At 37.6% G+C, this 13,698-nt stretch overlaps 2 protein-coding genes across 5 annotated transcripts; both read left to right on the forward strand.

Annotated features, from left to right (window-relative positions):
- On the forward strand, positions 1-3,157 carry LOC137958972 (UBP1-associated protein 2A-like). Of its 4 annotated transcripts, none has more exons than XR_011114030.1 (3): positions 1-1,500; positions 2,584-2,698; positions 2,867-3,157. XR_011114030.1 is itself a non-coding variant. In XM_068806209.1 (2 exons), the coding sequence occupies exon 1, from the start codon at positions 83-85 to the stop codon at positions 1,484-1,486; it is 1,404 nt and encodes a 467-aa protein (XP_068662310.1). In that variant the 5' UTR covers positions 1-82; the 3' UTR covers positions 1,487-1,500; positions 2,867-3,157. The 4 variants fall into 4 exon arrangements, 2 of the variants coding, with proteins under 2 accessions (XP_068662310.1, XP_068662311.1); XR_011114031.1 differs by having other exon boundaries at positions 1-1,486; XM_068806209.1 differs by lacking the exon at positions 2,584-2,698.
- A 3,647-nt stretch (positions 3,158-6,804) lies between these two features.
- Positions 6,805-11,574, forward strand: LOC137959867 (uncharacterized). The gene is made up of 8 exons (XM_068807271.1): positions 6,805-7,647; positions 7,739-7,924; positions 8,030-8,128; positions 8,260-8,370; positions 9,611-9,742; positions 9,830-9,967; positions 10,795-11,025; positions 11,138-11,574. Exons 1-8 carry the CDS (start codon positions 7,144-7,146, stop codon positions 11,519-11,521), a joined length of 1,785 nt encoding a protein of 594 aa, XP_068663372.1. The 5' UTR covers positions 6,805-7,143; the 3' UTR covers positions 11,522-11,574.
- Positions 11,575-13,698: the final 2,124 nt, after the last annotated feature.

Genomic DNA, 13,698 nt, shown 5'->3' on the forward strand with positions numbered 1-13,698 from the left:
TTCCGTGTCAGGTGACTCAAGTTTGCTTCCAAACCCTAGTCCCTGATCTGCATTTTCCCTCTCGCTGTTTCTCTATCTCGGCATGGCGAAGAAGCGAAAGCTCGAGAACAACCAAGACGAAGAACCAGAAGAGCAGGCACAAGACCCTGCCGTCGTAGAAGTGGACGAAGACGACGAGGAAGGGGACCCCGAGGAGGAAGAAGACCAGAAGGATCCCCAACCGACTGAAAATGCGGGCAATCCTACGACTTCAGCAGCCACTTCTGACACTGGAGACGGCAGTGCAGACGCATCCGAGGATGAGAGCGACTCAGAGTCATTGACGAGACTCATCGATCCATTCTCGAAGGAACAGCTAATTGAGCTCCTTCATGAGGCTGCTTTGAAACACCCTGATGTCCTTGAGCGCGTTAATAAGGTTGCCGATGTGGATCCGGCTCATCGGAAGATTTTTGTTCATGGCCTCGGGTGGGACACCACTGCTGAAACCCTAATCAACGCTTTTAAGAAGTATGGCGAGATCGAGGACTGCAATGCAGTATGCGACAAGTTATCCGGGAAATCTAAAGGGTACGGCTTCATATTATTCAAGCATCGGACCGGAGCCCGTAAGGCCCTGATGGAACCCCAGAAACGTATAGGCAGCCGTATGACTGCCTGTCAATTGGCCTCTTCTGGGCCCGTGCCGCCTCCAGCACCTCCTGTTTCGGAATACACACAACGTAAAATCTATGTCAGTAATGTTTCTGCGGATATTGATCCGCAACGATTGTTACAGTTCTTCGCCAAGTACGGGGAGATTGAGGAGGGGCCGCTAGGGCTGGACAAGCAAACCGGGAAGCCGAAAGGATTTACTTTGTTTGTGTATAGGACTGTAGAGAGTGCCAGGAAAGCGCTAGAGGATCCACACAAGAATTTTGATGGGCATATCCTGCATTGTCAGAAGGCTATCGATGGACCGAAGCCGAGCAAACAGCATCAGCACCATCATCCTCATCATGGCCATCACCCTGCTGCTGGCTCCAATTTCACTCGAAACGATAACGCGAATTTCATTGGCGGCGTGGGAAACCATGCAGCTCCTGGGAACATGATGACACCGGCGTCGGGTGCCTTGGCCTTTAATCAAGGGGCTCCACCAGCTGCCGCTGTTAATCCGTTGGGTCAGGCTGTAGCTGCTTTGCTAGCTAGCCAGGGTACAGGGTTTGGGCTAACAAATTTCTTTGGGTCACTGGGGTCTCCCGGGATGGCTGCTCCGGTCAATCAGAACATGCCTGGGTCAATGGTGAACAATACGGGTCATGGAATTCAAACCGGGTACACTAGTCAGCCAAGTAATATTAGTCCGAATATGATGGGAGGATATGGGACCCAACCTCAAATACAGGGCAGCTACGCCAACAACCCAATGGGGCAAGCTAATGCAGGAAGGTCACAACAGGGTATGGGCCATTTGGGTGGGGTTGCACCATACATGGGCCATTAGGTAGGTTGTGGCAGGTAATGTTTATGGCTTAAAAAGTATTTATTGATAAATGTTGTGAATTGAGGGGGTATGCCCTTTTGTTATATATGACTAACTCACTTAGCTTAGTATTGATTTTTGTACTTCTTGATTTAGAGTATGTTGTTTTTATTCATGATTAGTATTGAAAAAACAGTGAAGTGTTTATTTTAAGGAAACGGCAGAGAGTTATTTCTTAAAGGCATTTTTAGGAGTTTATTATTAACACTTTACTGGTCCTTTTATTTAGGAAAGAATGGTTTTTTATTTTTTTTGGTAGAATTGCATAAGCTGTATTTACATGCCCATTTTGTGTCGAACAATTTCTGAGTTGGATTTAGATTCAGGAATTCACGAAGCAACCTTTCCTTTAATTATAGTAGTTCGTAATTCATTAGAAACTGTAAATTTGTATTTCATGAGGAAGAACTTCGTTTACTTGTACAATAGGAGCAACGTCTGTGTGTCCTTATTTGGTAGAATATTTTTTAATTAAAGAATGAAATGAATATGTACTATTTCCTCTCTTAACCTGATATTTTTTATTTTCCTTTATGTAATGCTGATTGTCTAGGTGTCAAATCCCTTATTATGTTGGTTTATTTTAATAGGTGGCACTAAATGTTTGATAGATTTTTGCTTCGTATGTGAAAATGGTTTAAGTTTTATATGCTTTAATTGTTTGGTAGCTGAAACCGCCTATGCAAGTTTAGATTCGACAAGTTTATCTGTTGAGAATTGTGCTGATGTTTGCACTCTTTAATGTTTTGGTATTATGGTTAGAATATTTTGTGGATCAAGTAATGTTTACATCCATCTTCTTGAGATATTTTTGGGATGTTTATCTCCACCTTTGCTTTTCTGTGTGCTCCTTTTCACTAAAAAATGCCGTGCATTCTTGTCCCGTTTTTGCATAGGAGATTCTGTTACATCTTGTGAAGAATTATGTATTTAAATCATAATCTTCATTCTATTGTTGCTTGATTTGGTGCTTGTTTTTACTCCCTAGAATGTCCACACAGAGAAGTATTTGCCATCTTTTAGTAGACTTAATTTATAAAGAGTTCTTTTGTTTGCAGCTCGTCAGTTTTTGCGAGTTCTTCATGATGCCTTTCCCTGAATCCAGTAATTTATACGGTCTGGTCCTCATTAGTTGAGACATGTTTTCTATACTTTTTAGTTAGTGTTTATTTGGTAAGTGACTGGAATTTTGCACTTCTAAAATTTGCAATCCAAAGTTAGAAGCTTCCTGAGTTTTATATTACAACTGCTTGTTTTCTGGAACCAGCATGAAACTTCCTATTTTGGAAATATTAATTTTTTTTAAATTTGTTTTTTATGGTTTTCTTATTCATTGTGCAGATATATACGTGCATCAATCCCTTTAATTATCAACAGATGGTTCTTCTGAAGTACCTGCCTCTGTGCTCATGCTAAAGAAGTCTCTATTTATGCGATGAAGTATCTTATTTGGTTACTATATAAGTTACTACTTTAGGTTCACAAGAAGACTTGAAACTTTTCTTTCCTTTAAAATGACATTGTATTTTTACCTTTCTTATTTGGTTTTGTAAAAGCTTCGATGTATCTTTTAAGTCTAGGCAAATGAACAATTTGATTTTACTGAATCAAAAATGGGTGCTCTTCCTTGAATTGCCTCTTGTTTTGCTTCTCAGCTAAATTATTTGATTAAATTTTGGAGGTTTTTTCTACTGTGTAAACTAATAATCTTACCTGTGTATTACAATATGGATACTTTTTTAACATTTGTGTTTACAAAAATTACTGATTACCATTACGATTATATTACTTCATTTTAAATATGTTTATTATTAAACTATTTTGTTTGGATCTGCATGGAAAACTCTTATGCCAGGCAGATCATTTGGTCGTCTCACTGCAGAAAATTCAAAAATTGAGTACAACAGCTTTATGCTAGTATAACTGTTTATTTACTTTTTCCCTTCTTCACTTTCTTCTTCTTCTTCTTCTTCTTCTTCTTCTCATTATTAGTTTCATTATGTGCTATTGCCTAGGAGTTTTTCAACCTCTTGAAATAACGAGTTGTAGATTAGGTTTTTCATTTGTTTTTTTTTTTTTCTTTTAAATCTAACATTTTTATCTCTGTTTAAGATCTGTGTTCGCAGCTCTGTAACACAAATATGTTAATGTCTAAGTCATTATGAAACTAAACTTCAGGGTTAGAAATTTTCCTGGAGAGTGGAGTTAGTGAGTTCAGATCATTGAGTCTTGGGAGCAGAATTTTAGTGTCCAGGAATATGGAATTGGATTTGAAGTTTTCCTTGAGATAAATAAGTTTAGGTTGGGGGCTAGGGAGCAGAATTTTAGTTATATTTTGGGTATCTGGGAAGAAGAAATTGGCAGATCTGTTTTTGATGGATTTTGGTGCCAAAAATATAGTGGAAATTTATCAATCTATAGTCAACAAGTCATAGTTGCTGATTGCTTTTTTTTATAAAAAATTGTCAACTACAAATTCGTGAATGATTAGGAGGTTTATTATTTGTATAAAAGACCAAAGACTTCTTGTGTAGCTTTATGTTTTACTTGCTGTATCAGATGCTTGTCATAGTTCACAAATCGTCTCAAATTCATTTTACTTGGTATGTTATAAGCACCCACTTTGACATTGATAAGGTAAATACTTAGTATTAGATCAATGAGAAGAATAATGTAGAGTACATTTTACTTTTAATTTTACCTCGTAAATTATTGTCTTCACTGTGACTGCATGATATTTTGTATTATGGATAGTTTTCATAGGTCCAGTAATGATTGCGATTGTTCTCAACTAGCTGGGTCCTCATATTGGTCCTTATTTTTTATTGTGTTGGGTTGAATTTGAACCTTTTTTGGATGTTATCCTTTCATGAATGGAACTGGGTTAGACTGTGGAGCTACTGTCTAGAACAATGGTTTTAAAAGTAATGTTTTTGTTACAATTACTTGTATCTTTAAAAAAATTAATAGAAAAATAAATAAAAATTTCTATTAATTTATAGATATAGTGTTTGAAGTTTATCAGAATAAATGAAAGCATTCATTGTTACAATAGGTCTTGGCAAACTGGCTACATTTTAGCTGGACATGTGGCTAGGTCTAGGTTGTTCTTTTTTTATGGACTGTATTTGGGTTTGGACTCCGTTTTGGATGATGAAAAGTGTGGAGAAGTTTTATTTTGATGGGTTGGGTAATTCAGGTACAATATGTTTATATTTTGAAAGTTAAAATGATTTTCTTCCAAAATCTGTTATTCTGGTTGCAAACTGAAATTAAAAAAAAAATTCTGATAGAATTTGTGATTTTCTGTAAGTTTCTAAAAGAACTCTAATGGACTTTTACTTGATAATTGCTCAGTGGATATTCCACTAAAATGGGTCCTTACATTGGATTCCATTATAAATTCTTAGTTTGAGTAGGTTTGGCACTTAAGGACTAGGTTTTTTGGCTTGTTCCTTATATAAATACTTAAAAAAGTGGTTTTTGTCATGATTAATATTCTCTCAGGAATGAATACTGGTTCATTTTCTTGTCTGTGTTTTTACAGGAGAATTGGGTTTTGGTTGTATGTATCATAAACTTTGGGTTTAGGTCTAAAGTGTTTTTGAATCTTTATGGAAGTTTGCTTGGAGTAATACATCTAAAATCTTACTTCCAGATATCTGTTTAGTTTGGTAAATCTTTTTGCTGTTTGGGGAGAAAGCAGTATATTAAGTTTACTAAGGTTTCATAGAATGCGTCTTAAGGTCAGCCTCCTCCAGGTGTGCTTAATATTATTGACTATTGGCAATTTAAATCATCTAGCACATCCTCCATGAGAGACTGATGCTAGATGTGCAGGATGTTGCTTTGGTTAGTCTGTTCTCATGATTTTAGTCAGATTGTCATTCTGGAATCAGTTTATTGATTTCAAAGAGTCGAACTTATTGGAGGGAACACGGATTAGCTGCTGGAGTGGATGCTACTTGTGTCAGAAGAATCTTTTTGGTAGCCATTTTTGGCGTGCATTTTGCTTTTTCCTATCTTCTGCTTTACCTCAAGTCTCCGGTTTAGTTGATGTACTTAGCAATATCTTCTGTTTAGTGTTTAGTCTTGTCATTATTGTCACCAGACAATGATAGAGTGAGTTGAGCCTCGTAATTGTTTTACTTGAGAATGAGTTGAGGACTGTCAATACTTTTGCACAAGAGGTGTCTTTGAGCAAATTTGGTGGTTTGGATGTTATACATTTGCTCAAGAGGTGTCTTTCAGCAAGCTTGGTGGTTTGGATGTTATTCTGAACTTGGATTTTGACGAAGCTGATGCTCCAAGTCCTAGCTATCGCTATCGTCGGAGAAGTTGATATCTGTCACGGTCTATGTAAATTTGTGGAAGGAGGATAGCAGCAGCCAAAGGCATTTTAGTGTTTCTTGAAATTTGTAATGGTTGAGTGATTAATCTCAACCCTTTTTTGTTTTTATCATGACGGTTAAGAGATTCCTAGATCAAATATGGAGTTACTGTTCTCGAGACATTTTCCATATATTATTACCTTTGTCATGTCTGTATGTTCTACGACGGTGTGATCCTCACACCAGCGCTTGTCGCTAACATTTGGAATTGATTGGCAGCGTTCTTTTGTTCAATGTGTAATGAGATATTAAACTCCCATTTGGGGTGGAGCTGGCAAAGATCGAGCGCATTACCACCAAATCACTAACAAAAACGAAACGTCAATACCAAAAAAGACAAACAACGTTAACCCAACCTGTGGTTTATGTACGTTACTAAATGCAAAAACTAGAATGGCTTACACATAGGGCAAGGAACGAGAAAGCAAAAAGAAAGAATCACCACTGACCAGTCGATGGGGAGAGGAAGAAACTCGGAGGGAAGATGGAGAAAGTCTTTCGCTGCTCGAAGACAAAAGCAGAAATAGGCTTGGGAGTATCCGCTGTTCTATTGTTATATGTAAAGACGACACCCAGATAAAAAGCAAATGATTTGAAGAGCCGACGTCTGTAATTAATTAGAAAACTGGTCATATAGGAGTAAGGATTTAGAAATTGTCGGCTCCTTTCATAGTTTAGATTCTGTTATGCTTCTCACTGCAACTGATCCTCGTTTGGTCTTGTAAGAAAATGCCAAATTGAAAAAGTTATCAGTCACCTTGTAGACGGTAGGAAGTTACCCACTTGGAATATGTCTCTTTCAATCACCTACCCGTTTCGTCCAAAAATTATTCCTGCAATGACTTCATCAATCAATGTTGGCTTTCAAAATCTGCTGATTGTGAAATAGTTCCTCATTCAAAAAGATTGGTTAGGGTTGTCTTATCTTCTACCGAGGTTCCACTTCGTTCCAAATCCCTCTTGCCTTTTCGGAACCGTGTCTCATCTGGTTCCGAGATTTTTCAGGTCGGATGGTTGGGATACTGAACGTGTTGTTCAAGTGAGCTCTTCTTGAATTTCTTCTGAAACCTCCTCCCTCATATCCTGTTGCTTTAGTTCTAACGGAGGAATTATTGAGGTGTTCAAGCTCTTTTTTTTTTTTTTTTAAAGTTTCTTCTGTCTTTTCGATTTGAATTTCTGAAAGATTGAAGAATGGGTTTTGCTGCTCTTGTTTGATCTGGTCGAAAAATGGCGACCTCGGCATTCAAATCGACGTCTAAGAGGGGAAATTTCGGAACTTCTTCAAGTACCCCGGCTCCTGCGAAGGAAATCAATACAGATCACGTAAAGAAGAAAGTTGCACCTCGAAGATCGAGAAGCGTTAGCGCTTTATCCAGGAGTTACACCGATCTCTCCGCTTTATCATCTTCGTCAAATACGGTCGATTTTTCGAATAAACGGGATAATCCCCTGTTCTCTACTACCAGTTCTTCATCGCCGGAAGGGTTTGAACCAGAAAATTCAATAAAAATCTCGAAGTTTGGCGACGCTTTGGCAAGGTTTGATGAATGTAATCCGAAGTCAGCGGACAGGAACATTTTGGATGGTAGAAGAGGTAGGTCAGTCTCGAGAAGCTCCGAGTCTGCGAAACAATTTTCAGGTCCACGAAGAGAAGTGGGACGAAGTCTATCAAGAGTGGATATTGGCAGACGGCGTAGATCTGTGTCAAGAGGTTCTCATGGGAATTCTGAGGTTTGAATTCGATGGACTATGAATACAGTGATAGTATTTGCTAGTGGTTTTGTACTAATTATGATGCGTTTCTTGTTTATTGCTTGTGCAGAGTGAAGTCGAATATGAACTTACCGTAGCGTCGGATTTTCGAAACAAAAATAAAAATAGTTTTGTCGTGAATAGTCAAAGGGAGGCTGATCTGGTCACAAATGCATCCAAGGTAACAAAGCTGTCTAAGAGTTTGCAAACATGGTCCAGTAGGCACCCACATTTGGATCCTTCAAACGGACCTACTGTAAGTTGCTTGAAATCATGAAAAGCGAGATATTTTTTTTTTTTTTTTTTGGCAGTTTCCTTACTACAGAGGTTATTCAATTTATTTGTTGATTGGGTTCTTTAGTCATGTATGCGAGCACCAAATAGGGAGGATGGAGTTTCTTCAAATTCTCATTCAGAAGCGGAAGAGAAGACAATTAGATCAGTTTTTGAGCAAATGAAGGTGAGTGAGAAAGCCTGAGTTTCAAAATCTGTGATTTAGTAGAACTTTAGTTGTTTACACGATAATGGCTGATTGATTGTTATCATGGATTTGACATCATGATTTTCTGCTGTTTTTTGCTTCCTTTACAGACTTCTCAGAGTGATTATCCAGCAGGTGATGCAGACAGCCATGGAATATATGAAACTGTTCGATCTGAAGTGAGAAGGGCCATTTCTGAGATACGAAATGATCTTGAAAATGTAAGTTTTTGTGTTGTTGAGTTAATCATTGACTATGTAGATCATATTGTTGTAAGTTATCAACCTGTAATTGATGTTTTAGGTTATAACCAAACTATTTAACCTACAGATCTCAATCAGCAAGAAGGAATGTGTATATCGTGCTTAGAAGCTAAAATAAAGACGTATCACTAGAGAAAAATTATAAAAATTGACTATGAGTTTTGTTGTGGTCTCAGTTACTTGGGTAGTGATCATTTACTTGTTAAAGGGGAGAGAAGTGCTTCACTTTACTTGCATGAGGGAGGACAGCAAGGTTTATGTGGACGTGATGGTGGAGAGGTCTGGTTGAAGAGTCGTCCTTGGGTTAAGAGGTTGTGGAAATGGAGAGGAGGAAAGAAAGGACAGAGATACAAAGTTTGGTGGTGAAGGATGAAGGAACAGAGTTTAATTGAGAGAGGAAGGAATTAGGATCTGCAGGAGGTGAGGGAGGTAGATGGTGGGGAGAATTAGGGCTGGAAATAGGAGTGATCAAAATCATTTTTGGGGGGGTTGTTAAAGTGGGTTTGCCACCTCAAATCTACTCATGCCTAAGCATAGCCTAATTTTTGGAATAGATTTCTGCCTGAATTCACTCAGAACTCATTAATTTTATAGTCACTTATCCAAATTCAACTGATTTTCCTAATGCCTGAATTGCCCTCTGTCTTTCTCATGGCACCATTGCAGCCTACACAGAGGCTCCCTTATTAGACTCAAGCTTGTCAGCATGCACCCTAAGGACACTAACTCTACTAATTTAGGTCTAACATGTTTGTAGTATTCATTCAGGATTCTTCTTGCAATCTGTGAATCTGACTGGAAACATGTTTATTTTGTAGTTTCTCACCACAACCACCTAAACCAAAGATCTCTTTTTGTTTTTCTAATTTACTGTTGCACATTTACCGTAAAAGCTGCTGTGCAAGGACACACGCTGTGAGAAGCTATCTTGCTTAAACTGCGGGTTGCATGTTATCATATTTATGATTTACCTGTAAAAAAAAGATTTTGATTTTTGAAAGTGAAGATTATACAATTTGTTGGTCATTTGCAAATGATTTTTTTTAGTAGCTCTAAATGGGTCCTCAGTGCCCTGTTAGACCAAAGCTGAAATCTAATGCACTTAACATCTATAAATTTCAATTAATTGGATCGTTGTTATTGGTATTTCAGTTTTAATTGTTATTATTGCTTCATTGCATTAATCTTACTGTATTAGGCTGTTCGAGGAAAGAACCCTGCTATATTCTCAACAACCAATGTGACAGATATTCCTCCAGAGTTGGTGAACCCAAATGCGATTGAGTTACTTTCTGATATCAGAAGGGAGTATGCAACAAAGCTTGAACAGGTTTCTTACTTAACATATTCTGTTAAAACTTTCATTTTTCTTGGAAGGAAAGGAATCACTCTTTTGAATGGGGATTTTCACATGCAGTCCCAGGAGCGAGCTAGGACACTTCGGGCAGATCTAGCAATTGAAGAGCAGCGGGGGCAAGAACTGGGTAGAATTTTGAAGGAGGTTCTGCCCAATCCAAAGACTCCTGAAACATGTCATTCTCTTCCAAGGAGAAAGGTATGCTGGAATTTTGCATTTTCCTTCAACATCAAGTTGATTATAACCATCTTTGAGTAATAGTTGAGTACTTGTATGGAGGTCAGCACGTGGGACTTATCTGCTTGCCGTTGTGAATGTGTCTAGTAGCATTCTACCTACTCCCCCATGCCATGGAGCTCTGTTCTCAATGTGCTTTCTGAATAGCCAATTGCTGTATTCGGTCAATGCTGGGGTTGGACCCAAGCAGGTGGAGAAATAACTAAAAGGAATTACTTAATTGAACCTAGGGCAAATCCAATGTTGGATAAACTTCAGTTTTATACTTGGTAGATAGATCAGGTAAAGTAAAAGGAAGTCCCTCTGTGTAAAGAGGAAAAGCCAAAACATTAACCTATTGTACTCATGTGGGACTAATACTAAAATATGCTGCTAAAGTTGTTGATCATTGCTCTATATGAGTCAACTAGACAATGACAATTGAAAAAAAGAACTATAGCAGGTCATCTTTGTGAATTTCTTGGGTGAGGGTTACGTCAGGTAGGTTAAGGGGTTCTACTGGGTTGCACATACGTGAAGGGTATTAATGAATGGCAACTGCCATTCTATTGAGTAATTATATGTCAATTGGTGTTGGATGTGTTGCCTGGGATGACTTACTTTTATAGCTACAGGGGTTACCTGCTCATGGTATCCCTTTAACCTTTTGTGTTTCCTACAATTACTAACATGGTGGGAGGAATGTTCGCACATGGTATTAATGCAATTTGATGCTCTAAATGTACTTAATGGGATCTGTTTTACTACTTTGTTAAATTAATTCATAAGCATGTCAACTGGAATGGCAGACTAGCATAGAAAGGCGTAAGATGTCCAAGCGTTTGCAAGAGGAAGCAATGAACTACTTTGATGAATGCGTATCAATCTCAACTTTTGATAGTTCTGATTTCTCTGCATCTGAGGATCCACTTTTCAACTCAGTTGCTCCTACTTGTTCATCGGGAAGCAGTGGTTTTCCTTTGGACGGAGGTTCAACTGCCTCTACTTCCTTTTCTGATGGTCGTGTCCACATTAACAAGGTAAATTTCTGAAAGGCAGTTTCTAAGATTCTTACAATTAGTGTTAAGTAAAGACTAGGAATTTCCACAATTTCATTGTTATAAGTATTTTGCTTTCCTTTTTCTTTTGTAGGACTCAGATAATCAATCTCAAGCCTCCTTTATACACGACCATCCAGATTTGACACCAAGCAGCAGTAGCAGTGAAATAATCCGAACGCATACAAATTTTGATCAAATCAGTCTGTCAGGTCCCAACCTCATTCAAAATGGAAATGCTCTGACATCATTGGCATCATCTGAAACAGATAATGTTGATAGCATAAGAAACTTGGTGAAGACGTTTGAAAAGGGGTATCATAGTGAATGCTCAAAACCACGGAAAGCAGGACCAAGGTACTATGCAGATGACTACGGTTTCTGTATGTCAGCTGAGAGAATGCTATTTGACAAGGTAATTTATAGGAACAGAATAGACTCTGGTGGTCTTCTTCTCTGTAGAATTAGATTTTCTTGACAATCTGTGTAAATTCCATAATGCTGCCAACGACTACTTTCTGTTACAGGTCATATATTTTGTGGATAAATCAAACATCTATAATGAACACCAAACATCTATCAAAGGGCAAAATTGTGGATAAATCCGAGTATCATTTTAACATCTATATGAAATTAAAGAAAAGCACGATGCAGTAGCTTTCAGGTATTATATATTTCATTTCGGAGTCGCAAGCTCTTCTGAGCTTCAATTGATGGAAAGGCAGGACTGCTTCCAAATTTTGCTAGGCAAATCATATTGGAATTATGTTTATGAGATGACTTTTTATTTACAATCATGTTACCACTGTCTAGGCCTTCCTTGGTATGTGGGTTTGGGCCCATTTTTTAATACTCTCCCTCAAACTGGGGGTGAGAGAATATCATAAATGTTTAATTTCCTGCCAATGGTGTATAGAATAACAGTCCATCATATCTTCCAACACTCTCTCTCAAATTGGAGATATCTTTGTTTTTCTCACTCTACCTATATGACAAAGTTCATACTCTAGTCAAATAGTCATAGTCAGAAATATCTCTGCTCATTTTCAAAGGCGAAAAAGTAGTCCAACTGTGGGGCATAGAGACTACCCACTTTTTTAGGGTATTGGGTGAATAATAGACTTGATTCACGCTGGATGTTGGGTTCACTTCTATCCTTAGTAGGTAGTGGGTCTCTAGGCATTGCTCATAAGCGATTTTAAAAAATAATAAGAGGGTAATGGGGAATCATCGAAAGATAATAACTTGGGGCCACCATGTGTTTTTTTTTTATCAGAATAATCAATACTGATAATAGTCAGTAATTGAGAAGTCCTTCAATAGTAATGTCTCAGTTAGAGAGACACAATAACAACAATGGAATGAGCCTGGGCCCAAATAACATGTACCAAATAATAAAAGTCCTTAAAAAGGATACATGAAATAATCCGCAGAGAGTCCATCAGAAAGTTGTGCACCAAATAATATGCTGACCGAGTAAGAAGTTGTCAAGTAATTCAAGATAATATTCCAGTCGGAGACAAGGGACAGATTTGAGCCGAGTCAGGAATCAGACCAATATAGAAGAGTCACGGGAGGAGTCAGTAGAGAACTCGGGACCTCGACTCGTATATAGAATCAAAGAGCAAGTGGGCCAAGTCAAGTTAACTCGTCAAAAAATGTAATGGACTCAACGATGCAGACAACTCAGCAAAAACAGAGATTGCCGACTAGAAACAGCCAACTGAAACTTGGTTTCAAACTTCATCGTTTGTATAAAGTCTGCTGTTGGTAATCAACTTCAACAACTACTCCAAATATATAAGAAAACTTGCGCTAGCAGTAAGAAAATTTGTGCTGACACTAGAGTCTGGTTGGTAGACGTGCACTTTTGCACAATGAGAACACTACCAAACATGTATGAATCAGTGCAAAAAAAACCAACATGCAAACAAACTACTATTTCATAGATAAATGGATACCATCAACTACCAGTAATAGAGAGATATAATCAACCAGAAAACCGAAGTAGCAATATGAGCAAAGAAAAGAAAGAATCCTAAAATCAATACTCTGATACCATATTGATTTTCAGGACTTTATGGATTAGTTCATGGAGAAAAAGAGAGACAACATATTGGGGAGAAAACAGGAGGAAGAAAAAAGGGTATAGACTTATGTCCTAACCCTCTCTCCGAAGTTCAATTTATAGATAAATAAACCATAATATTATAATTATGTCCCTGAACCTGAAACTAATTACATTAATGTCATCTTTATGAGATGACCCTTTATTTACATTCATGCCATCACTATATGGGCCTTCTTCGATTTGTGGGTTTGTGCCCATTGTCTAACTCTCTTGGATATGTGGGTCTTCCTTGGTCATATAGGTTTGAACCTATCTTCTAATATACTTGGATGTGTGGGTTTGGACCCATCTTTTAACACTTTTATTCCTAATGGGATCAACTAAAGTGCTATTATATCATTCTATGATTATATTATTTTTAATTGATAATTGATAAATGACACAATAATAAGAAATCAAATTCGTTCTCTGGAAATTTCTTCTATCAACTACGTAATAATATATTTGATTAAGTAATTTTTTATTTTAGTTTTTATTAAAAATCAGAAAATCACTATCACTATAGCCACCAAATAATGTGGTAA

Source organism: Aristolochia californica, unplaced genomic scaffold (assembly GCF_029961685.1).
Source record: "Aristolochia californica isolate CCGP_79_NKW_82.1479 unplaced genomic scaffold, dmAriCali1.0.hap1 SCAF_3, whole genome shotgun sequence".
Taxonomy (NCBI): domain Eukaryota; kingdom Viridiplantae; phylum Streptophyta; class Magnoliopsida; order Piperales; family Aristolochiaceae; genus Aristolochia; species Aristolochia californica.